A 27,897-nucleotide genomic window follows, 5' to 3' on the forward strand; every position below is an offset into this window, starting at 1 on the left:
ACTGTGCCATCTCATCTTGGAGCAATTTATCCAATAAGATGATTTAGAGGACAGTTCAGTGGCACCATTTTTGGAGGCAAAAGCAGAAGGGAAGGAATATAAATCAAAGGTGACTGGCAGGTAAAGGATATATGCAGCAATCAGCCAAACCATGTGCACACTGGCACAAATTCAACAAGATCATTTATAAAAATTTTAAGTCAGGAGTACACAAAAGGGGGTCTGGTGCTAACTAAATCCACAGATAGATTACACGCCACTGAAATAAACACTTCCAGATGCTGGCATACAAAAACCTTTTACAGAAAGAAATGTTTTCTTTCATAAATCTGAAAGGAGGAACCTTGGGATGGGGGTTGGTAGAGAGGGGAACAAGATTTCCAAACTGAGATTTGACTTCCTACTGGTTTTATAGAATAATAACTCATCTTTTTCAAACACAAAGTGTTAACACTGTAGAATTACAAATAACTGCAGACAACAGCTTGAAGTATAGACAAAGACATCATAAATATGTAACTGTTTAACGAAATAAAAGGTGGTTTTTTTGCTTTCAAAATGAGAAGAAAGCATGAAAATGTCAATGTGACTCTTTCTATATCAGAAACTGAATGTTTAACAGAAGGGAAAGTTTTTAAATGCCTTTTGACATAAATACATACATTTCATTTTTGAGAAGTGATTAAGAATGAAATCCTGACTTCTTCAAAATCAGTATCAATTGATTCAGAATATCAATATGGGCAGTCTATATTTTACAGGACCCTAAGTATCAGAGATATTTTATTTGGTTTCCATGAAACTAATTTCTTTCGGAAACAGCATTCAAAACTTTTTATCATTCAAGTGCTTTAGAAAAATTCAACTGTACTGTATCCACATTGTGTCTATTGAAGTAATGATTGAAGATTATATTCCAGGACTTCTCACTACTACTTTGATCTGAAACATGCAAAAAGAAATTCTCTCAGCTACGAGGACTAAGTTGCAGACCAAATCCTCTGGGTGACAACTCCAAGTTGTGGAGCCTCCTTCTCTGGAGATACCCAAAAGCCTCATGGACATGAGCCCTGGGCTCTGGGGGACCCTGCTTGAGCAGGGAGCTTGGACCAGAAGGCCTCCAGCAGTCACTTCCAACTGACACATTCTGTGACTTGGTGAATGTGAAGCTGATTTTTTCTTGAAGTTTAAAGCACCTAAACCATACTTGCTTTCCAAAATGTCCTCTTAGACAAATATCATATTGCCACATTATCCTTTGTATTTTAAAAGCTTCCCTCCCCTTTCTACTCCCTGAATCTGCTGGTTTAGTCTCTCATAAACTCAGCTTTGCCAGGTCATCAGCTGCTCTTCCACAGATTTAGTTTTCAGGGGAAATTAATAGAGTCAAAACCATCTTTATTATATTGAAATTATTAAAGATCCATGGTGAACCTCAGTGTTTTTCACTACAGAAAATGATTTAGCATTTGCATAAAAGCTGAGCTCAATCAGGATCAATAAAAAGCACTTTAAAAACAACAGAAGTAAAAGACCTTGACTAAATGTATAATTAGATTGTGAAACTATGATTACCATGTGCATGTACCCTACTGAAGTCCACATGGGATACTTGCATTTATTATTTAAGAACCCCTAGGAGAATGGGCAGGGCTCTATAAGGCCATAATAGAAATAATCCATTTCTCTGCCAAATCACATTCTCTGCAATTACATGTTCTTCATTCAGGGAATGTCACAAACAATATTATAAACACAGGTTTGTAAATACTCATTGTTTTATCCTCCATAGGCAATTTTATGAGACTGAAATATTTAACAAGAGAAGGTTTAGACTAGCAAGGCTTTTCATACTGAAATGCCTGGGAGGCTGAAGGAATATTCTCCCCAAAACATAAATACCCAAGGAAATATTTGCTATACCCCTGTTAATAAATACACCCCATTTACACAGGTACAAGCTGCTGAATAATGGCCATGGTCTGCCATGAGCCTGTGCAGGATTACAATTTACATTTGTGAACTCAGTTTCTCTTAACTAAACATCTGAAGCACTTCATTTCAGAGTTGGCATAAACTAAAGACAACGACTCTGCTTTGGAAACATTTTCTTATTCTTTTTGCCTGTGGTCTTCCACTATTGTAGCTGACCACTTTGCTTTTCATTTCAGAAAGGATCTCAGCTGTACTTTTTGCTAGAGCTGTTCTCTTTGCTACAGCTGTTCTCGTGGTCACAAGCATTACTTCTAGACTGTTCATGCACCACTTACAGTTGCTCCTATCAAAACTCCAGGTAAGCACTGTGTATTGTTCACAGAATAAATACTCTTTAAAGAATTATTTTTTTGCTATCCCAACTGTCTGAAATACAATCAAATCAAGTAACTTAACTTCTCTAGAGACATTATGCTTGTGTTCATGGTAAGAATTATCCACCTAATATTTTTGTGAACACCTTGGCATAATAAATACTATTATTTGGAAAACTATTAGGATTATTTCTACAGGCCCAGTCAAGACTGGACATCATTTCACTATGCACTTCCTTAACTTAAATGTGCATAGATATACACACAGATCCAGCACATGGAATTGCATTTTAGCCCATATTATGGAGAGTTCCATACTTCCCATTCCTGTCTTGCAAAATTACATGATGCTGTTGCTTAATATTTCTCTGATTTTTGGAAGTCTAGACCACACTTTAAAGTAGGTAACACTGAGCACCACCCAATACTGTTTATTGAAAATATTTAGATAAAACATATGTCTAAACTACCTTAGACATGATACAATGCAAAAGAATCCAGAGTACACTTGCTGCTTTCCATTGTGGCTTGCACTTGGAGAAAAAACCTAAATGCTCTAATTATGTTAGTCATTCTGACATAACTATTAAGGTCAAAATAAATGCAAAGGGATCATTTTCACTGGTTTAATGTTAGTTCTCATTTAACATATGATTATAAAACTTTCAAAGTGTTGTTTCCATCCAAACCAACATTCATCAAATGCTGCTAAAGAATAAATTGTATAGCTTAACTCTTCTTCCAAAACCAACTCCTTAGGAACACTTATCACCAAATCACATGGAAGAGTGACAATCATGATCAAACAGCAAAACAGGGAAAGATGTAAAAAAAGTATCACTGAGCTCTACAAATACATAATTATTATCTTAAGAAAACAGAAGTATATGTACTTTTTTAAAAACAAAACATTCTCCTATATTTTCTTCTTACAGAAATTAAATCTAAATTCTATGTTTGGGGCTGAGCTATTCAGTAGCTTGAAAAACCATGAAGCTTTCTCACTCCTCAACTGTCTTTTTTAAAAAGTGGCTTTCCATAAGAACTGCTGGGAAGCAATTGGCAGCTCTCTTTCCACATCATCCATCCTTGTGTAGGACAACACAACTGTTAAATTTCATTTTTCCTGTTAGAAACCCATCCCCTGGTGGTTTGGGTTCAGATATGAACTTTCTGAATGCAGCAGCCCCTTGACAACTGCCAGTCTGTTGGTTATAGCTCTGATCCATGAAAATACCCCTTCTAGCTGCTTCAAAGAGTTCAGTCAGGGTTTAGACCCTTCTGATACAATTTTCCCCTCAGACATTGCAGAGAACAGCTCAGACTTCTAGTATTTTACCAAGGTTTTGCACTGCCTACATGGGCTCTGTCCCACAGGTTCTTCTGCTGAGATCTGAGGAAATGGCCATGCCTGATTACATAAAAATCTGCATCACTTCTGTTAATTAATTTCCTCAGGTTTGGTTATACAGACACCACCAGATCTGGCCATCATTAAATTGTATTTGTGCTGGAAATCTGCATTAATGCAGATTGCAGAGGGTACTTGGTGCTCCATCCACATTTGTGTCAAATTAAGACCCAGAGTTTCTGTTTGCTGCCTGGACAATTGTCATTGCCAGGTCTCTCCCCAAAACTCCAATGAGGGAACTCACAGGGGAAAGGACCTAAATGCAGACTCTGCAATACCTCTCAAAATACTTTTCCTGAGCCTTCTCATTAAAAGCAGAATCAAGTTACAGCTCTACAACATCTGTAGACATCCAGAAGCTGACCCAAGATTCCCTCTTATTCTTGGCTTGTTCAAAGGGAACAAGATCTGCTCCTCTCATCAACCACGTTGACTGTAGGTAATGTTAACAAATTAAATTGTTCAGTTGCACTGTTTGGGAAGTTCACAGGAGTGGAGGACATAAAAAACCCCAACCCAAACCAGGGTATTTTATTATACCTTGTGGTTGAAGAAAAAATTTGAACTTTGGTTAATAATTGACCAAAGCACTTTTAGTGAGGGTCAGGCAGGGAAGATTCACCTTTCTTCAGCTGTTCATGTGAGCTCTTTACTTTTTTAAAATAAAGTTAAATACATTCTCTGCTTTCAGAAGCTATTGCCATATTCTTAACTACCACTACTACTTAGCAAACTTCTGCTAAAGACATTTTTCTGTTTTGGACTGGAAATTCTATCTAACACTTTACATGATATTAATCTAGCATTTCTGAGTGGTAAAAGAGAAAAGCAAAGTTACATAAAGACAATTCATAGCAATTGTGTATTGACTATCGTTAATAAATCAAACTTTCACTGCCATCTATAAAAACATTGATTAGTTTTAGCACTAGGAAAATTATAACTAATAAAATTAAAACTTTTCTCTTCTCTTGTTCCTTGCTTCTGAAATCTCACTATTTCCTTTATACTTATGACCTTCATATACTTCTGCATTGCTTTTATGTAAATTAATTCATCGAAATTCCTAAATCTCCTAAAATCTCTCAGAAATTGGACAATTTCTTCCTGATTTTTAGGAGCTGAGGACCTGTTTGGTGGATTTTGTTTGTTTTTTCCTATAATGATTTCTTTGAGATTCATTATTTTTTTAAATGCAGAAATTTTCTAGTTTCTAAATATTCTGAGGTAAGCAGGATAAATGCCAAACAGATCAGTAGATGAGAAGAAAATTACCCCAATTTATGACACTGGAGATAGACTGCTTTTGCATTTTCATCAGCTGAGAATAAAGAATTTATTTGGCTGCTCTGAACAATGGATTTGCAATTTGCATAGAAAAAATGATGGCAAAACCTCAGAACCCATCAGTGTTCTACCACAAGATCAGTTCTATTACATTTCAGTGGAGGTTCAAAGTTGTCTAAAAAAACCCATTCTCTTCTTTCCCCAACCGTAAATGTGTCACTTGAGAGTTCCACATCCAATAGGAGCAGCATCTGACACCAAACTAATTTTAGAATATAAAGTGCTCTTCACCATATTGGAATACATATAATTTAAAATAACTGTAAACCTAAACTTTGGAAAAACAGAAAATTCAAGCACTAACAAAAAAGCATAATTTGTAATTGAAAGAAAATAATATTTGAAAGGAAAAAAACCTTTTTTTTTCTCTTTCCAAAAAAGAGACAGAAATTACTAAGTTTTATTTCCCAAGAGAATTATGCCACTTTTATAAAGAAAATTACAGTCACCACAAATTGCTCTCAACAATTCCAAAGCTTCTTCATTTGACCACTTGAAAATCAGAGTTCTTTAAGATTATAAATATAACTTTTTATAACTCTGTTATTACGTACTGTGAATGGGGAAAGGGGGCCAATCTTGTGGCCGTAGCGTCGAATGGCCTCTCTGATGTGGCTGGGCTGGATGGCATCACTTTGAGCCTCCATCCCACAGGCTGCAGTGCTCTGCAACAGAAAAACACATAAATTGTTACTAAATCAAAAACACACAACAGACCTACAGTGCATAAAGTATGAAAATAAACCTTTATAAAATGGACCATTTTTTTTTTCTCTGAGGATACACATCATTGGTGCCACACACTACATCAGAGAAAAAAAGCTATTAACAAATTAAAGAGGACTTCTACATGAACTTTGCTTAAGAGACCCAAAGAACACCATGTTAGTCCTTTTAAATCTTTCACCTAGTGCTGCTCTATGTTGCAATTGCAAAGAGCAGAAAATGTTCAAACTAAAATGAAAGGGTCATATAAGTCATACTGCAATAACCACAGAAACTATTTTTAAAACATTTCAGGCTCTTATTATGATGTCAAGGGGTGGGGAAAATATTGAACAAGCACCTGAAGTGGAAAGCAATCTGACACCAAAATCACCATTGAATAGTATCAACTTGAAATTTGAAGCTGAAATATGTGACATAAGGGTGTTAGAAGGATGCAAACAATTTTTAATTACCTCAAACTGGAAACTTTTAAAATTTCAAGTGACTTTTTTGATTATGGACCCTGAATATGTAAAAATAAGAATTCACCGCTATTGGCAGATTGTACAATAGTTTTCCTGGGATTTTAAAAGAGAAGTTACTCTTTTCTCCTTGCTAGTCAACCTGAAATCTTGATTTAGGCTCCACCTAGACACAGCTGCTTGCCAGAATTCAGATGACTTATCTGATGATGGCTGCTTGGCAATAAATGAATGAAAATTGTATTAGTGAGTGCACTGAGAATGACAAAAACTTTAATTATATACTGAAGTTTAATGAACACACATCCATGGCTTCCTCATACATTCACATCATATCCTAATGCTTTCAAACTTGGGATGTTTTTTACAAAATGTTTCATTTTCAAGAGCGCTGAGTCTGTGAGTACACACAGAATTATTCATTATATAATGGCAGATTCTTCTCCTGCTGATTGACATCCATAAAGGCAATATGAAACTCAAATGTTTTCTGCTGGACTGGGCCTTCATGGTCTAAAAATAGTATTTTTCACCAAGTTAAAACTTGTTTGCCACATTTATATCCAGTAGATACCTAAGGAAATTGACTAAGTAATGAGAACATTTAATTAAAACTGTGTACTTTTTGGAATATAATTATTTTTAAAGGCATTTAGTCAAACACTAAAAACTTAAAATAAACTCTCAGGATCAATGAAATATAATGCATCAAAAACTACACCTCAGCTAAATTTCTGTTCCTAGGAATTATAATGAAAATCAGCCACAGGAAGAAAACAATTAAATACAACATAAAAAAGGAAGAGGAAAAAGCAGAAGTCCTTCCAGGATTCACTAAAAGCTTTCTAACCACTGTATAATAATGACAGGAGGAAGCTGAACACTTCAGGACTATCCACAGCATTGATGACACCAGAAGGAGAAAATACATTTTTTCCACCTTAGCAGTGTAGAAATAATGAGTTTTACCCTGAAAAGTGAGTATTTTTTAATAATAAAACACTTGATAAAATCCCAAGTCATTTCACTGCTTTTCAGCAAAATGAGCACTGCCATCACATTTCTTCAAAACAGCCCCAAGTGACCAGCACAAGTTTTCCTATCCGGTTTATTTAATCACATTGATTTCTCTTGTGGGTTTTAGGTACATATATCCCTCTCAGAACACCAAGACTCTGCAACAGCAGACAAGAATTGTAACACATATTGCATACTCTGAATGTGAGATATCCCTGTTTTATGCAAAGCTAACAAATATTTAGCTTGAATGCAAAGAACTGGTATAACAATGAAGCAAGTCAGGCAAAGTTGTTAAAAGCAAGGGTGGCAGTCACCTCAGGCTGCTGGGATCAGGAGGATCACAAGCACCTCTTTGCCTATTTTGCTGGTATTCTGACCCTTAAAACCTGTGCTTGCTGCCCCTGTCAGAGAAGGGGACTATCATTTGGGGTGGTGACAATTGCTGTGCCTGTAGAGGAGCAGGTTATTGTAGAAGCAGCAGTTGTCACCTTAACAAAATTCAGTTTGCAGACATTATTAGGAAAATTTAGCATAATTGGGATAGAAAAAAACACCAAACCATACATTTGGCCCTACAGTGACAAAGACCATTAATATATGATATAGGTTTAAATTAATATTTAAGTCAAGACACATTATTTACTTTATTACCCATTATTGTGAGGATGGTCAGGCCCTGGCACAGGCTGTCCAGAGAAGCTGTGGCTGCCCCCGTCCATGGAACTGCTCAAGGCCAGGTTGGATGGGGCTTGGAGCAACCTGGGATAGTGGAAGGTGTCCCTGCCCATAGCAGGGGGTGGGAACTGGCAGATCTTTAAGGTCCCTTCCAACCCAAACATTCTGTATTTCTGTGATGATTTCCTTAGAATGTTTTGGGTTTTACTTTTTCTTTTGTATTTTTTTTCCCACTGGATTGTGCACCAAATACCTTTTTTCTTTTCCTTTGTTTGGATTTGGTGGAGTCCTGTCCAATTCCACCGTTTCCCAAGGCTCCTGAGGTGGTTTTCCCAAGGTGTTGCTGCCCTGCTGATGCTGGTGGGGTGGGTGTAGGGGGTGGTGTGTTCTCAGGGGAGTCAAGACTGGTCTTCACACTCGTAGACTGCCCTAAGAGATGTGGCTGTAAAAGCAAGATGTCAAACAGCCACAATATAATCAAATCACAAATAAACCCCACTCCATCTATTTCCTTCTCAGATTCCCTGTTGGAAGAGATGCAATACAGAATTTGTTTTTTTCATTCTAGAAGTTACTCTATTATCTGTATAATATCAATGAGTGCCACCCAATACTTAGTGCACTTGCCAATTTTGAAAACTTTAATCTCTGAATCTGCAAGAAAGCCTTGAACACAGAGAGAAGAAATTTTCACCCAAGAACAGAAGATTTTTATTTAATTATAAAGGCACTGCTAAGAATTATAATTTAATATACTTCCATCAAAATCCATAACTTCAAAGTTCATAAACTCCATAACAGAAGTCTGTACCAATACCACATTCAATAATGACAACTTTGGAAGAAAATACATTTACAAGCAAAACGTAAAATGCATTAATATGTGAAAAAGCAAATTTTACCTCAGTAGAGTTGTGGTACTGTATGAAGGTGGCAGATATGGCATGACTGAATGGGTCACCAGCTTTGGGAGTCATGTCCTGTTTAACCAAAAGGGCCAAGTCCACCAGCTGGAGGGGCAAAACAGGTGAGGTTACTCACATGGGACTAAAATGACATTGTAACAATGGGAGAGTGAGGGTTGTGGGTTGAAGCAGAATATTCTCAGTGTTTCTCAGATGAAAATAAAGGCATTCACATATTTCAGCCTAAAAATCCTTTCTCTTCCACTTCTGTAAATATATGGAGCAATCTATCTACCCAAGAGGGCTCGGCTTGGCACTCAAGTAACATTTTGTTTTCCAGGAAATCCTTCTTTCTAATCCAGTTGTGCAATGGGATTGAATGAGCCTCAGTGCACTGCCAAAGGTCACATAGCAAAGTGTGTGGTTTCAGTTTGGACTTGAAAAAGGTTCGTGCTGGACTCCCCTCTCTCCTGCAGCCATTATAAAACATTTCTGTTGGTGCATGAGATGGATGAACACAGCAGAGCACACATCTGTCACACAGCAAATTGAAAGACAGCCTGGATTTTTGAGCTGGTCTCATGGAAGGTGTCCCTACCCTTGGCTGGGGGCTGGAACTGGATGAGCCTTAAGGTCCCTTCCAACCCAAACCACCCCATGACTCCAGGAATCCAGTGGGCTTGGAGAGCTGAAGTAGTGACTGTATTTCTGAAGGGGCTGACAACCCAGACCCTGAGGCTTAAGTACCTCCAAGAGTAATTAATTCATTTTCACTAGAGTTCCATCAGTCCCTTACCTGGGCCACAGTCTCATATGCTAAATATGCCAAAATCTCCATTGCAACTGCATTTGGCTTTATTTCCATACTGCTACAGTCCAGCCAGTCACGGAACTTGGATGCTTTCTTTGCTGTCAGTTAAAACCATAAGGGGAAAAAGAAAAGTTAATGACAGATAGGCCAAAATAATCCTTTTTTTTTGGTGGCAGAAATACTGCAAAACTCAAGCAATTAGTGTGAGTGTGATTTGATTGGCCAAAGAAGGAATTATCAAAATGGAACCAGTGGGGAAAGAGTATTATTTCATACATTTTGGAGACCCATAAGCACATGGAATAAAGAGAAAAAACAAGATAATTGATCACACAGGAGATTTCAGAACAAGGAAGGGTCAACCTCAGAGGAGTGTGGACCAGACAAACTTGCTTAAGAATATATTACTGTAAAATAAATAAAATTATTGCATCACACCTTTGATGAATTAAAAAAACACTAGAAGAAATCAACACAAATATGAGTCCAGATAAAATTGATATAATTGTATTAACAATACCGAAGACAAATGAAGGACAGAAGAACTTGGAAGTGCTGGTGTTAACTTTAAAGGGCTGAGGTGCTGATGGGTGAGCCAAAATTATTTGTACAAGAGTGGTTTTTAAGTGTGCATTGGATATACAGAAATAAGGATAGATGTAAAATCAACACTCATACAAGAACTTCACACTGGTAATGGGTGAGATCGATTTAGAAAAAAGGCAGCAAAAAATATGCAATACTGAAATTTAATATTTCCTTGGAGAGTAAGAAAAAAAGAAGATGATCTTACTTAGGTCAGTGGTGGACAAAAAGATCATAGAAATCTGTGGACATAAAGGAGGTTCTGAGACAGAGATCTTAATGAGGGCTCTTTGTGTGACAGGACAACCAAATTGAAGTATTGAATTTTTCCACCAAAACAAGGTGGAAAAATCATCTGAAGGAAGAGGAAACAACTCTTTGAAAAAGAGTTTTCAATCAGAACTAAAAAGCTACAGACAAGTCAGGTGTTAAACAGAAAAAGGGTCAATGAAAGGCTACATTGCCTCACTAAAGAAAGAAAAACAAACAAACAAAAAAAAAAAAAAAAAAAAGAAAGACACACGAGAAGTGTGAAGGTGATAAAATGATCACAAAATGTTACCTAGAATTTAAGTTTTCAATTCTATAGTTCTTAATCCTTTGAGGGACCTTTTCTTTTGCCTGTCTTTAAAAGTGCAGAAATATCTGGAGCTGTGATTATTTATATATATTTTTAGAACAGGTTTCTTTAAGTCCCTTTCAGGTTCGTTCTCTTTACACAGTTTTTATGGGCTTATATTACAGCAATACACTTTGTTAAACATAGTAACACAATCAATTTTTACTGAAATAAACAAGTAAAAAAAGCCTTTGGAAAATGTTCAGCATGGCCTTCAGTATGTTCTGTCTAATTGAGCTCATTTTGTGCAATTCAATTTGTGCCCATGTCTCTCTTGGTACTATTTTCTAACCACTGTAATTCTCTTTTTCTTTAATGACATTAAATGTCAGTGAAAAAGAACTGTATAGACATGGTCATTTAAAAATGCTGCGAAAATAACACTCAGATATTTTTATAGATCACAATCTCTTGGTCAGCAACATTCTATTTTATTTTGAAAATTTAAGATTTTTATTTGTTCTGTCTCCAAATGACAATTTTGGGGTTTTAAAAATGACTTTATCACAAACCTCTCATTTCCTGAAGTCACCCTAATCTTAAGTATCATTTATCTAATGGTTCACAGATGTGTGATGCCAAATTATAACTAAACATAAAAACATTGACTTAGAAAAAGAAATGCTTACAAAACATGTTTTCTTATGTTGGCTGATGGAGAACAGTATCTCAAATGTGTCATTTATTTGCCATAAATGAGTCACTTTTTCTTTGACTTTAAAAGGAAGAACATGATAAGGTCTCCTTTAACGACACCACTGTGTTCCAGTCTGTGTTGTAGGATCATGTGCTGTTTTGTCAAGATTTTTACTGGCTCCTTCACCTCCTTTTCTCTGACTTTTGAACTAAAACCTTAGTCATCACTTAACCACCTCTGTAATGATGTTTTACTACATGATCAAGGCCATTAATTTACAGCTCATTATAGTCGTGGCCCACAAGTACTTCTAGTAAGTTGGTTTTCAGTGCTAGTAAAGCCCTAATTCTGTCATCATGTTATTAGTGTTGGAATGGCGTATACTGATGAACTTGGCTAATGGTGAATAAATTCCACAGCAGGAGCTTACAGCTTAAAATAGAAAAGACTCTTTAGTAAGTTCTCTGTGTCTCTGCGGATGGGGAAATAAAAGCAAAACTTACTGCTCTTCTCTAATTTTAGAGGCATTCCAAAAAACCTGCAGCCATGAAACTTTGTTATTGTGCAGACTTTAGCACCGCCACGACAGACTTCAGGCAAGGGTGGTTTTAATCTATTAACTCCTCACCAGTCCTGTCTTTGCAGTCATCACCACCAGCTCAGTATTTGAGCACATAGAAAGCTTGGTAAATATTCAAATAAAATACTCTGCCTGACGGCCTGAAACTGTGCTAAATTAACTGTTCCCAGGAGTTACACAGACAAAGAATTTAAAGTTTTATTACTGTGGATGAAACAAAAGCGCTTTCAAAAAACATGAGGTTCTGGTGTGCTCTCTATTAAATGAAATAATAATCAAACATCTTAATATAGTGCAGCTATTATAATACTTACAAAAACTCAATTGCCGACTTTCACAGAATTCTGCGTACTGGACTGAGTCCATGGCTCGTGTTTGTCTTTCTGCTCTCTGACAAAAGAGTAAAAGTACATGATGTACCTTATTCCAACAAGACTGCATTCCACAACAGAAATTATAGCACCAAAGCGCACTTGCCACAACCTTGAAGCAACCCTCCCAAATTAAACATGCATTAAGCAAGTCAAGATGCAGAAATATAAACCACAGATGGGTTATTAGTCTTGTGAGTTACATTTCCCAGAGGAGAATGTCACTTCCTATTTTCAAAACCTGCCTGCACACTGCTCACCCAGCCCAGTGGTGAGGGCTGAGAGGAGAGAGGTGCTGAGCACTGCTGCCCTGACCAAGATACATGTTTAAACTGAAGCACATGAGTATTCTGCCTCTGTGTTTACAGATGACCAGAAAAGTAAAATGTTCTTCCGGACCGAGGCCAACACATTCTGCACTGAGCAGAATTGAACCTGTGCACTTCTAAATTGTGAAATTAATAAATTCCATCCCACTGATGTGCCAGACAGAGAGGGGAATTGAGGTGTCCCTTCCCACCCTCAATACACAGTAATAAAGAAATGGTATATGTGTCTGTTTCTTTTTTTTTTTTTTCACTCTCAATTTTTTACGCTTCAAGTTTTATACTTCTGAACACTTAAGGAAAAGAAAGGAATTAGATTGAATTAGAGCATGTGGGACAAAAAATATCTTCAAATGTTCACTACTGCATTTAAGAATATATTTCACATGGAGTCCAGTGACAAGCAAGAGAATGAATCTTAAAAGAGTCAAGTTACAAAACCACAAACACTACGCACACCATCCCCTCCACATATACAGGATGCTGTAATTGAATCATGGTTGAACCAGCACTTAAGTCCATGGTAAGGTCTGAGCAGGTGCTTGAGTTCTGTTTACTTCAACAGAGCAGGAGTGATTTTCACAAGGTAAAGATCTGGTCTCCACAAGAGACTAAACCCATCGTGCATCTGAGGCAGGAAGCAGTAGTTAAGATTAAAAAGAAGGATTGTCCCTTTCAGAAGCAGACAGATTAATCCAATCTCTCAATCAAGCAGATTTTTTTAAACCACAAGGAAAGGAATATAAGTGTCTTCCAAATTAATTCAATTAGTAAATCACACCTAAGCTATCACTACAGATACAAAGTGACGTCAGGAGGGGCTGATGGCACTGAGACTGTGCTTGTCCAGTGAGCCCATGAATCTCAAGAAACCAGATACAAAGATTGAAAAGTACAGGTGTGCTCACACCCAGGACGAAAAGCAAGGGGAAAAACACACACATAAACATGAATTTGACACCCTGAACAATTTTACATCTGATTAAATCAAAATCACAGAGTTCTTTAATCTGATTAATTAGATTTGATGTGTAAGTGTGCATACATATATGTATATATATGGCTTCATGCTATACAACCTGCTGCATTTGGCTTTATCAGCTCTCAAATCAGGGGGAAAAACAATTAAATAAAATTAGCACTTCAAATTCACAGTTTCTCTCTCTATTCTATGCCTTTTAGGTCACTCTCCTACAACCATCCAACTCTTCACTTATGAGATTGGCTTCACAGTCAACGTGTTCAATTTAGCTGTGAACTAAACCACAAGCTGACCAGGAATACACCTGTATTGTTCTTTCTTTTCTTCTCTACCCAATCAATCATTTCAACTATATTTGGACCTTTAGTCACTATGGTAGAAATTTTTCTACACAGGCATTTTCCACTTCTATGCATGGCTCTGGCAAACTGACTACATTTTGAGGAGCTGCCATTTCATATTAGTAAAAATTTTCAGTTAATCCATTCCAACAAGATGTTAAGTCTAAACTGAGTTTTTATTCCTTTAAAAATAATTTTCACAATCCATGCTGTAACTTCAACCCATTACAGAACTCAACTTTGCCCCTGAATTAATTCAGTTATACTTTTGAAAACAGAAGGCAACACAGAGATAATCTAATCTGAACTTCTGCATAGCACAGGACACTTCTCACATAATACATCCTAGAAATAGGAGTCCTAGAATTCCTCATGAAATTTTACTTTATGCTTTATAAAAGCCTCTAATTTGGGGTTTAATTTTTCACATACTTAAGAGATATCTTCCTCAATTAATTTTAAAAGCTAGGCTTTTTTGCAATGTAAATTCTGTAATCCTTTTTTTTTTTCCTGTTGCCACCCACATGTTAAGCCATTGGTTATTACCCTTTCCATCCAGCCCTCCCAGGGATTTAAAACCCCTTGAAACAACAAGGAAGGCATGGAAAAACAAAATCATATGACATGGTAATGTGAGGAATTATTCTTCAAAGTCCTACCTGAGATGATAAAAAAACACCAACATGTGAAAATTTGAGAAGGATACTTTAACTTTCACAGGCATCCCATAATGTAATATGGATAGAGAAAAAACAGATTAATTCCAAAAGCAGTTATGTCAAATTAAATGATTCAGCAATGGCTACTCTCAGCAAATAGACAAAGCTCTGAAAAAGCAGACTGTCAAAGGCTACAGGTTTCATTATAAGTATTACAAGTTTCCTTTTAAGTGAAAAATCTCAAAGGCTTATTAAAAGAAAGGTGCTGCTGAGGGATTTTTCCAACAGGAACTTCATTTCTCTCTACAAATTGTATACAGTAGTTGTCCAAACACTGGATTTAATGTTGTTCTTATATACTAAATAAATACTTTCAATTGCTTTCTCTCCATAAAAATATTTTTATTTAGCAAAATTACTTACATATATGTGAAATAGAATTATTTTCTTCCTTCAATTCTCTCTTTAAAATAAAGAGGTGGATTCCAGTATGACGCTCTAAACCGCCACCAAATAAAAGAGTGTTTGTCATAAATAACTGGACTTTTTTTCCTAATTCATTTTAACAAAAGAACCCTCACATGATGGCATGGAACCTCACAGTTTGAAGGATAAAGACAAACATTCCTTCAGTCCTCCCAGTTTTAGAATAGTCTATAAATAACCATCAAATGCAGCAGAGATGAAGAGATGAGTGGCACAGATGGATCATCTTTAAGGAAACATCAACCCAAAGACAACATCTTTTTCCCCTTCACTTCTCAAGACCACAAGCAGCATTTTTATTTTTCTTCTATCTCATCCCTGCTTCAAAAAATGAAGCAGATACAACAAAAGGCAGCAATGACACTGCTCAACTGGTTTATCAAAAGAATTAAAAATAGATAGTTTTTACTCCCTCTCTAGTAGTACTAGCGACTCTAAGAAGTTAAGAAGCTGAGTTATGTGCTGTACTGCAGAGTTAAAATACTTTGCATGCTTTCCTTGGAACATGCTGAAGGATGCAGTAGATAGGACCTGGCACAGTAAACGTCTGCTTAGTCTTCCAAAAATGTGGTGCATTATATCTTTCTTTCAGCATAAAGAACTAAAAAGGGAAAGGAAAGAAAAAGGTAAAGAGTTGCACGTTGTCACCAACCATCCAGGATGAAAAATAATCTTATTTTTATTCCGTTTTGAAGCTTTCGCACTTGACATACAAAGCTCTTTGTGTGGGGGGAAGAAGGCAGGAGGCCAAATGTTAACTTGCTCACTGACTGCTCCATGTTTGGAGGAATTGTGCCCAGGAGCTGCTAAGCTGGAACATTTGAAAAACATATGTGGCATGGCTGGACACCCCTGTGCTTGGCAGCAGTGTTGGGATGAAGGTGCTGGCTTCCCAAACCCTCACATACTCATCTTGTGGAGTGATTCCTGATTCCCTCTGCTCAAGAACTCTCCTTGTGGGCCTATCAGGGTTTCAAAGCAGCCAGGTCACTACCCCAGGGAAAACCAAAGCTGCCCTGAAAGGGCTGATATTGCCAGAATAGAATTCTAAATAAATTATTTATTATTTAGACTAGAGAATAACAGGGCACTGTGTGCTGTGCCTGACAGCTCAGGGGTGGGAGGACAAAAACTGCAGGGTGGTCAAGGCCTGAATTGTTGTAGAGCAGTGGAGATGCTACAAGGGCTGGAGCACATTTCCTATGGAGCCAGGCTGGGAGAGCTGGGGGTGTTCAACCTGGAGAAGAGAAGGATCAGGGAGACCTTAAGGCCCCCTCCAGTGCCTAAAGGGGCTCCAAGAGAGCTGGAGAGGGACTTGGGACAAGGGATAGAGTCACAGGACAAGGGGGAATGGTTCACACTGACACTGGGATATTCCCTGTGAGGGTGGTGAGGCCCTGGCACAGAGTGCCCAGAGGAACTGTGGCTGCCCCATCCCTGGAAGGGTCCAAGACCAGGTTGAGAAGCCTGGGAAGAAATCCCTGGCCATGGCAGGGGGTTGGAATAAGATGATATTTTAAGGCCTCTTCCAACCCAAACCATTCTGTGATTCTGTGAAAAATCACCAGGATTTAAAAAAGCCACCAACAACAAAAACAAAAACACCAAAAAAAACCACCAAAGCCCAAAATAAAAAAACACCAAAAAACCCACAACCCCAAAACCTGAGAAATCAAGCACAAGGCAGTTCGACATTGAAGTATTTAAATAATATGCAGAAAACACATTTTTAGTCTTCTGAATTTTGACATTATCTGAGGATTATCACTATCTGAAGACTTCTGTTACATAGAGGAAAAAAGGTATTTACTGTTCTGAGAATCCCTCGAATTGGGAAACAAAGAAAAAAAAAAGGGGGGGGTTTAAGAGTAAGCATTTTTGAAGTCTAAGCTTACTCAGAGTCTTATACAGAAAATAAAAATATCTTTTGGGGAAAGATTAATAGGTGTTGTAATGTAATACTTGATTTGGTTATAAAGTACACACATCCAGGGCTTTTTTGGTCCCCCTCTTACAGAACATACCATACATTCTGTAACTGAACAAATCTGTATAGCAAACTTAGGGCCTTTGATTTTAATAAAGGTTTTGAGTGCTCATCTCATTAGAACAATGTTCCCAATATTAGAAGAAAAAATGAGGTCTTTTTCTGGTAGACCAAGCTGATCTCAATTTTAATGTATTTTCAGAGTAAAAACAGTTTTGCTTTTTTCTCCACCATATTATAATTCCCTGCAATATACAGAGTTAAACCTCTGAAAACCTTAAAAATCTCAAATGTAACAGAGATTTTAAGGATCTACAACTTTAAATGACAAGAAGAAAAGGGTGAATAAATAAATATTAAATATTAATTGAAATATACTTTAAAACTATAATCTTTATAGAATTTCTGTCCAGAGACCAAAAGATGGAATTTACTTGAAGAACTGAAGACCTAATTAGTCATCTAAAGTCTTTTTATTGTAAAAAATACATTAGACACTTTCAGTGAGCAACTTCACCCTGAATTCAGTTTTTAAAATGTCAAATGAACGACATCTATGAATTTGTCTGAAGTTCATCAGCTGTGGCCATCAGCAATGGAGCCCAAGGGATGCAGGATTAGGTCTACTCTGCACAGCTCAGGCATCCCCAGAAAGCCAAATGAATCCTCCTCTGATTAATGAGGGGTGAGCACCACCAGCACCAACAGGGCAACACCTTCTGTTTCAGGGCCAAGAGTAAAGAATGACTCAGTAAATTCAGTTCCTGCTCTGATCTCCAAGCAATTCAAGAATAAACAAGGGCAGCTTTGTGCCCAGCTGAAAGTTAACTCCATTCATCTCCCTGGAACAATGGAACATGTAATCCAGCAAAGTATGTGCAGATAAGTGGGGGGAAGGGAGCTGGCAGGACTACTTAAGATTATGTAAAAATTTCAAGGGAATTATGAAGAAAGAAAGCAAATGAAATTGCACAGACAATAACAAAATGAATGGATTAATTCCCAGCAGTCATGATCTCATTGCTTAAGGAATAAATAAAACTGACCTCCTGATAAAGACTCACAGCCCCTGTAATACTTTGCTCTTGAACATATGCAAAATCTACACATACAGTATTTATTTGAACTAGTTCCATATCATATCCAAATTCCTTGTCTCAATTTATTACTGATAGCCTGAAATGTTGGGCAGGAACCTGGAAACAAAACATTTCCATTTCATGGAATACCTTTGATTTCTACAGGAAAATATTTTTTTCTTCTATAATATGCATCATCATGAATTTTGTAAAACTATGTGTTAAATTTATGGCTATCTTCTGTCAGTGCTTTCCAAAAAACATAAAATAATTTTGGATAAACTATGCTACCAAATGAAAAAAGTTATGTGGGATATATTGATATGTTAATATATCAAGACTACTGACTTCCCTCACTTTTCTGGTTGAGGGCATTGTAGCACTTTCCTGTGGTTTCCATCTGGCTGTACATCAAAAACTTTACATACCATGTTAATATGAGGATACCTTTATATCTTCTGGATAGCATTCCTCTGAAACCTTACCCTGACTCTGTATCCATTCATGAATGAGGTTCATATAAACAGCCTTAGCACCTCACCAGTAAATCTTGCAGTCACCAAAACAGGGATCACTGCAAGGCGTGGGAGACACAGACAGCAAAGAGCCTCTTTTGCATCTTGAGCTTTAAATTTTTTCTCTTAGTGGCAGCCAAAGTCAGCCATCACATTCTATTTTTTTAATATTTCCTTTAGCTGACACACTGTTTGGACTTGTGGCCAGAAACTCAAGAAGTGGCTTTTGCCCCAAGGCTGTTTATGGGGCAAAATACAGGCAAAACACACCTCACACACTTCCTCACCATCCTAGGTGTAGGAGAGATCTTGGGAGATCCAGTCCTGCTCCTACTGATCCAAATGGAATGGCAGGAGGTGAAGGGGGTTGTTTCATCCCCAATTTAACCTAGCAACCAATCCTAGACATATTCAGTTTAAGTGAAACTCAATTCCCAGACATATCCTATCTATTCACTCAGCCACAACATGGCCAGAATTACTCAGTGTAGAGCACGCCTTGTTCAGAAACACATTCAGTCAAGTTTGTAAACTGAGCAGTAGGGAAGTTTGGGAACAGCTGGGGACCAGCCCTCTCTCACTCACTGGCTTTAACTGGTAAATGCAAATAAAAGAATAAACCTAATTTTAAAACAAATTGCATGGCAAAACTCTGCCCTGTAAATATTCATCATCAATACATCTTTCTCTGACAGTTTCACTAATGTTAAATGAAAAATGAAAGGAAGTCTTCAAGAGAATTGTTCTCACTCTAAGTTGAAAAGGACATGAACCCAAGGTACATACTAGTAAGAAACATTTGTGATGAAATTCATTGTCCTGCAAGGTTAACTCTGTTAATCAGGTGTGTTGACAGAGACTGTGGAATGCCCTCCTGAAACCTCACTTTAAAAAGAGGATCATAAGAAGATTAAGGAAAATTTTGACTGGCAGAAAGCAGAATAAGTTTCAGGCCATATGAAAAATACATATTCTTTTGAATTATCTTATTTTTTATAATTATAATTCTGTCTTTTCCCTTGGTCTTAATAAAAGAGACTTGTCTTGTATTCATTCCCAGTTGAACAACCAGTTCTCACAGTGCTTGCCTTTCTTTTGTTATCCTGCACAAGAATAATTACAATTATTCTTGTGCAGGAGATTCACAAGCAATATAATGCTACAGGCATATCCATGTAGGCATGCCTGGCAGGTGATGCTCCTTCAGTCAGAGAATGAAAAAGGTTTATAATTAATGAGGTTTTTTTTGAGTTAGGTTGCTTCTTTAATTTTTTTTTTTAAAAGACTAATTTCCAAAATAATGGCAAAACATACATGCACAAATGAAAAAGACACACATTTTTTGCTGTATTTATAAGTAATTTGGTGTCCAGTACAGCAATCCACTTGTTAAGCCAAGATTGGGTCTTACAGCTTAGAGGTGAAGTCCCTGAATCTGTAGTCCCCTGCAAAGCTTCAATTAACATCAATATCTGTAAGGTGCCACCCTACAAACACCTCCCCCAATTTAAGGTTGCACCTAGAATACATGAATAAACAGCTTAGCTAAGCCATTTTCCTTGACAAGTCCAAATCTATCAACTTTTGTGATGAAATTGTGTAAGTGTATTCATGAATATCTGAGAGGAAAACATAAAAATTAATAAATTAAAACTAAAACACATGGTACTAAATACTCATGGATGTTCTCTCCTTGGCATATGATTGAAGAATGCAAAATTACTCAGATTAATTTTGTGCGGTAGAATCTGCTGTAACCAGAGAACAATACAGAGTGGTACTCAAAAATGTATTGCTTCCTTAACACCAGAAGCACAGAGACATTTCTCAACTTGTGGTATTTACACCACTGACTCTAATTCTGTGGTTGGGGCTTTAGTCTTTTGGAAAAGCCTTTCTAATTTGATAATTGCAAGACATGGAACTCCAGATAAAAATCACATCACACAATTCAGGGAATAAGTGAGTCATACACTGAGCTAAAGAGGAATTGCTTTCCTTAGAAAAACAGTGACCAGGAGGAATTGCTTGAGATGTGCATGTCTCCAATAAAAGGAGGATGTGGCCTTGGTGGAACAGTTCCCAAGGAAGGCATGAAGACGCTCAGAGGGCTGGAGCACATTTCCTATGGAGCCAGGCTGGGAGAGCTGGGGGTGTCCAGCCTGGAGAAGAAAAGGCTCCAGGGAGACGTGAGAGCCTCTTCAGAGCCTAAAGGGGCTCCAAGAGAGCTGGAGAGGGACTTGGACAAGGGATGGAGGCACAGGACAAGGGGGGATGGCTTCCTACTGCCAGAGTTAAGGGTAAGATGGGATATTAGGATGGAATTCTTCCCTGTGAGAGTGGTGAGGCATTGGTATAGGCTGTCCAGAGAAGCTGTGGCTGCCCCAACCCTGGAAGTGTCCAAGGCCAGGTTGGATGGCCCTTGGAGTAACCTGGGATAGTGGAAGGTATCCCTGTCATGGCAGAGGGTTGGAAATGTAAGATCTTTAAGATCCCTTCCAACACAAACCATTCTGTGATTTCTCAAAGCAATTTATACTAGAGAGATGTCTCAGCTCTACTGGCTGAAATTGGCTACTCTTTGAACAGTCTTTTGAACAGTTCACACTTCCTGACCTAAAAGAGAACCAGACTCAAAATTCAGAACTCCTTCCTGGGTTCTGCTACTAATTTGACATCCAAGCATGGCTGAGGGCAAATGAAGGCTGAATTAATAATATTTCAGGCTCATTTCAAAGATGACATTTTATTTGATTGATCATAAAGTAGCACAAAGCTTGTGTGTGGTGATGCCACGATGCACCATAGCTGTGTGTTCCCAGCTTGCACAGGCTGGAGGAGTAAAAAAGCACAGTCAAACCTCACAATGTGCCAGGTATGATGAGTAAGGAAAGGAGAATAAAAAAATTATTTAAAAATAGATGTCTGAAGTGATAGGCTTTGAACAAAAGCATTATGCTCTTTTTGCTTTCAATTGGGGATCCCATCACTGAGAACAGAACTTGGCCTGACGTGAATATTTCCTTTGTAAAAAATTAATTGAAATATTGAATATTGTTATTTTTTAACTATGCAGAAAATTCTACGCTGCTATTCATTATTGTTTCTTCATTTCTTTAAATACAAATTTGTCTTCATAGTAGCCTTATTAGAACTATCTCCACCATATACATGAGAAATAGAATCATAATAAGATCATTTTCCCAAAGGCAGTTTGTTTAATTGGCAAATGCTTCTTTTTTTCACCCTACTTTCTCTTTTGTCTTTCTAATGTTAGAGAGAAAAAAGGAAAACATGAAGATTCTGGGGTTTAACAACATGGTTTAGCATTTGGAATTAAGCTAATTGAAACCATCAGCTAATTTGACTAATTTGGAACAATTTATTTAGTTAGTCTCTTATACCATGCCCATTGATAAATATACCACAAAATTATTAAGCGTTTACATAAAACCAAAGAAACATATGCTCTCATTAATTCAAAACAATCCTCACCATCCAAAGCCACTAGAGGAGTTCTCTTATTAAACAACCCCATTCCCTTCTTTGGAAAAAAAACAGGAAAAAACAAAAGAAAAAAATTATTTAAAATGTATGGAACTCTCACAGCAATACTTAACTCACTTACATTCCATTTTGCACCAGAAGCAGAACTGAAGCTTTTCAATGAAACTTTAGTGATATATTATTTAAAAGCAAAAATTCAAGATTTTAATTCACGAACACAGATTGTTTTAGTTTGGAAAGATTGGAGCATGAAAATCAAAGTAAAACTCACTGACTGGTGAAAAACTATGCAAGTGTAGGGTGACATTCTGTAACACAAACAGTAAAGTAGCAAACACAGTTTTTTAATAGTGACCTCCCCAGGAACTTTCTCTTAAATAATCTCACCCATTTCATGTCAAAACAAACCAAAAAGTTGTTTAGGGAGCCTCACTGATGCATCCCAGCTCACCTTTGAGAGAAGAAATGGTTCTGCATATCCTGGTCTCTTGCTCTGCCCTGCCAGCACCACTTCCTACTACAGACCCTTCATGCATTTATTAAAAATGAGGTACCATGACATCAGTTTTGATGCAAATTTCTTTTTTTTTTTAAGTGCTGAGATGAGGGGAAGGAGACCAAAGAGCATCTACTGTATCTGGGTTCATTACCATTAGCTTCACTGATAGTTTTTCCTGTTTCCTAATGAAAGCAAAAAAACCTCCCCGTGTCTCTATTAAAAAGCCATCAGATTTGGTATCCTGGTGACACTTTAAAGAGCACATTATGTGGGAAAACAAAATAAACATTTACCCTGGCAAATGGAACTGAATTTGGGTTTTGACATACTTGGCAGGAAGGTAGAATTATATTCATGTCAAGTATGCAGAAAAACTAATATAATATTTAAATATTTGCTTAAGTAATATAGAATTTAAACCCATGTTACATTAGAAGTAACATTTTTGTGAAATATTTTAAAGTCTTTTAGTATTGGACATGCCATTAAAGTAATACTTTCAGCTGAAAATTCAGCCTTCTGCAGCCTTTGTTACACACTCCCTTCACTTCTAAGGTGGGAAAGAGTCCTCATCTTCCACTGACAAATTTTTATTTATATTTCCCAGACAAAGGCAGTTCTTGTGCTGATGGCTTAAACTGATAATTAATATATGCAGCTTTCCAAAGAAACAACCCTGGAGAATATGAATCTTACAAATGTTGATATAATGAGCTAATGTTAACACCACCTCAGCTCAACCCTACAGCAGACTTCTACTCTTCCATAGATGTATGTGATTATTTTAAATATTCTTCAGTTTGCAACAAGACTTGATTCAGTGAAGACAGATCTTCATATCCCTCAGAAAGTACTTGAATGCCAATGACCTCTGAAATTCTCAGCTACACTCAATAATGTAGCATTAATTAATAAATAGAGCTCACTGTGGGATGCTAGTTTTAGTTCCAAAAGTAAGGATTTTGATGTACTGTCTAAATATACAACTACTGGACTTTCCTTTTCCTAAATCTGAATTCATATTAACTGCACATACCCACAAAAATAACTTTTATCAGTGCATCACAACTATAATGATGAAATTTCAGGTAGAATATACTGATTTACTAAGAGTATTTCTAAATATTTATTTATGATACTACAGTTTATTCTATTCCTTTCATTTATTCTATGACTCCAGAATTTAAGAAAAAGCTTTGCCTAATTTTACCTCATTTGGAGGCACATGCATAATTAGAAAATATCTTGAAACATTTTTAAATTGCCATAATATTATAAAACTCAGAGCAACAGCAACAGTTTTCAGTGTAATTGCACACTGTAGAATTACATAAATTTAAATCACTTTAAAATAATTAATTTAAATGAAACCTGATTTGTAAATTTAATTATGAGCTATTAAACTAACTGCTGGGATTTTCAGTTCTTCTAAATCAGTACAGCCCCTCTGAGTCCCATCATAGGAGAGAAGTCACTGCTTTATTTCTAATCATCAATTAAAAGTGTCATAAAGAGTATTCAGACTGTCAGAAAAAAAAAAAAAAAGAAATTTGGGGAATTTTAGTTTTCATCTTTCAAATTTGCAGTGTCTGATACACAATTTTTAATGCTGCATTAATAATGGCTCTTGAATATAATATTCATTCAATCAGTCTTTTACAGAAATAAACATCAGGACACAATTCCCAACATACATTCTTAAAATTGCTTACAGTGAAAAGAATCCCTTCCAAAGGAGTTAGCACCTTTCAATTCAGCATGCAAAATATTTAGTCAATTACAGAAGAATTCTCTCTACCATATAGAGAGAATTCTTCTTTTTTATTTTTTGGTTCTACTTTTATGCTATAGTTGGTTTTTTAAAGGCAGAAAAGGTTTGAATTCAAGAACTTTGCAAGAGTTCCTCCTGAAAAAAAAGCCTCAGCTTTAATTCCTGTTCAAAATGAGCTATATAAATATTAAATATATGCCACAGTTAAGATTGATGTTCCTATTGATGGTCTTTGAAATTTTGTACATTTAATGTGAAAATGAAAATTATTTAGTTTTTGAAATGTCAAAACCTGTTCACATTTCTAGGGATTTCTGACATCTATTTAGATTTTTCCTGGATATCTAGGCTAACTGAAATGGAGGATTAGGGAGTTTTAGGGAGGTGGAGAGGTTCCAAAGTGAATCAAAGATCTATGGAAAAAAAATAATTAAATAGTAACATAGCCCTACTCAGAAAAATGCAAAAAACGTTTTCAGTTCAAAATATTGCAATTAAAAATTAAACATCATTAGGATGCAAAGAACAGTATCTTTAATACCAAGATTCTGAGGCACAGCTTGGAAGGTTGAAGTGTATTTAGAATTAAAGGTGTAGCAACAGGAACAGCCACGGTCTGGCATCAATTACTTGACTGTGCTGTTAGAAGTTGCTATAGGCTCTCATGCTATCACACATCCTGGACAAAAATTACTCTTCAGTGGTGGTATCTTAAATTTCTAAGGATTTCTGAATTTTTCTGACATTTTTTGAGTCAAATTTAGCATCTCTCAAAGATGCCAATGCCTCTGCAGCATTTTTGTCTCTTCTTTTAAAATACAGCTCAGGGTACCAAGGCTGGCAAGGCACAAGAGCCATCTCACCAATGCATTCCTCTAAATTCTGGAAGCAGAAACCAGATCTCCAACCTTGAGGTATGTCAAGAGTTAACTCCCCTTTTAAGAAGAGTGTGATTAGTAGCTGGAAATCTGCCTAACTTAAGTACATCTGAGGATGCCATTACAATTTTCAGATATAAAATAATTGGCTGATGATACGAGCTGACAGCTAATACATCTACAATAAACACAAAAAAAAGTTATTTCCAAGCGGATGTAGGGAATGTGTTCCATTTCCAGACTGTTTGATATGGTCTGTGTAAGGAGTGAGGGCTCAATACCAGATGCTGGATGTTCTACAAGCTTTTTCTGCAGATGTCTGCAGCCTGAGAAAATCAACAGTGCTTTGAATAACACCCCCAGTAAAAGCATCTTCTTGTCAGAGTCGCTGTATGATATAGGATATGGATCCCACACAAGTGGATGAACTGATTTTAAATAATACCATCTGACAATGGGGGAGAAAAAACTCTCAGTAGGTCTGACAAAGTCCTGGAAATGGCTGTTAGCCTTGGGAAATAAAATCCAGCCCCCTGACAGAGACTACCCGTCCTTCTTTTGTTTGATCAAATGGAAACCCAAACTTAATGATTGCTTCCGAAGTGCCGGAGGCAAAGTTTCAACAGCACTTAAACACTGCTACCAAGGAGTCCCTGTCCCTGCCCCTCACATGTGCCACTCAAAAGCAGAGTGTGGAAAAGATGTTAAGGAATTATCTGAGAATAAAATATATGCATCAGTGTATTTTTTTTTTGTATGACCACTTTGCATTGCTTTCTTGCCACTGCTCTTGTAGAAATGTCTTACAGCACACCAGAAGTGCAGCACACACAATACAGACACCAAAGAAGATCCTGTGTTCTTCCTCATGCCAAAGAAATTCCAAAAGCCTGCCACTACCTGCATAAAAAAGTAAAGAGCTACCTCTGAACACATAAACCCACACATTCAACTGTGGCCCCCTACTTCACCAAGATCTTACTGAATTCACGTAAAATATTATCTAAAATTTCCTCTCTATCCAAAGTCAGTATTTTTGCTAGTGAAAGTATATTATGGTCTTGTCCTCCATGAAAATTTAGGTCTAGTTTTACATGTACTTTGTCAAGCCAAAGAGGGAGCAATGGCTAATTTTTGTAATGTGTTAAAGTTATTTTAATGCAAATCCCAGACTATTGAAAGGCCCAAATGCTGATCACAAGAATGTCTGTAAGAATAAACTCTGCATATGCACTCCATGTGCTCCTTACACACCTTTATATAAGGTAACTACCTGAAAATGAGATCTGCTACTGTTTTTCCTGATTATCCAAATACAAGAACCTTTTCTGACCAATTTAATGAAAGTGCCTACCTGACTTGGTATCCTCAATTTTTACAAAGATGGGAGAGCAGAAAGAAAGAATAGAGAAGACAAAATTTAAAGTTTGAGGGGCTAAAGACCCAAATGGAATCATGCTGCCTTGGGTCAAGCGAATAAACTATGGCAGCATATTACCTGTGCTGTTCTGCAGGAATGCTGTGGGTCCTTTTTTCTGGTGGATTGGGATTGGATGTATCTCCCATTTTGCAACATGCAGAGCTTAATTGTATTTTACCATTTCAACAGACACTTAGGAAGCTTGAATCTTGCTGCTCCTGGTTCCTTTGCTGCACCAGATGTGTGAAGCTCTCCCCAAGTGCAATTTTGCACAGCAGCCAGATCATATTCTTACGGAAGAATACAGCAAGCAACATTATAGATAAAATAAACCACAGTGACCGAGACAAAATGAAAGACAGAAAACCCTGTTCCTTATGTACATAAAACATCTATTCCAGGAAATACCAGCAGCTACAGATTACAGAAAGTGCAGAAGCTGGAAAGTCCAATTATATGCTACCTAGATTTTTAAACAGTTCTTAGAAATCTGAGATGGTTTGTCATCTATATATATGCTTTATAAAAGCTCTTCTATTTCTACCCCACTGGCCATTTTAATATCTGAAATGGGAAACTTCAGTGCAGGATCACAGGATGGTAGAATAATTTAATCCAGATAAGTTTTGGGCCTTCCAGAGACCTCTAGTTTGACTCTGCTCAAAAAAGGTCCAATTAGATCAAGTGGTTCAGCACCTTGGCTGAACCATTGATAGAGCACCATTGATAGAGCCAAGTTTGAGGTACCTCCAAAGATGGAGACTTCCTCATCCTCTCTGGCCAACCAGTTCCAATCTTTGATCAGAAGTGTTTTTCTCCTATTAGGTATCAGTTCAAGCTCTGTCCTTTACCATGCACATCCAAGCAGGGTGTGGCTCCATCTCCTCCTGTCATTAGTTGGAAACAGCAATGAAATGTCCCTTTTGCCTCCTCTTTTTCAGGCTGAGAAGCTTTTGTCTCTCAGTCTTTCATCATATGTACTCCCTA

The 27,897-nt window shown here is 37.0% G+C and overlaps 1 protein-coding gene across 3 annotated transcripts in view; it reads right to left on the bottom strand.

Moving 5' to 3' along the window:
* The window catches only part of SUPT3H (SPT3 homolog, SAGA and STAGA complex component), a 253,578-nt gene that overhangs the window by 43,576 nt on the left and 182,105 nt on the right, over positions 1-27,897 (bottom strand). For all 3 annotated transcript variants that reach the window (XM_084203335.1, XM_084203336.1, XM_084203337.1), the window contains exons 7-11: positions 12,404-12,479; positions 9,654-9,766; positions 8,855-8,962; positions 8,206-8,394; positions 5,622-5,732 (exon numbers count right to left, since the gene is read on the bottom strand). In XM_084203335.1, coding sequence (XP_084059461.1) covers positions 5,622-5,732; positions 8,206-8,394; positions 8,855-8,962; positions 9,654-9,766; positions 12,404-12,479 — 597 coding nt within the window. The remainder of the gene's footprint in view (positions 1-5,621; positions 5,733-8,205; positions 8,395-8,854; positions 8,963-9,653; positions 9,767-12,403; positions 12,480-27,897) is intronic.

The sequence above is a fragment of the Fringilla coelebs genome (assembly GCF_963513975.1).
Source record: "Fringilla coelebs genome assembly, chromosome: 3".
NCBI classification, from domain to species: Eukaryota; Metazoa; Chordata; class Aves; order Passeriformes; family Fringillidae; genus Fringilla; species Fringilla coelebs.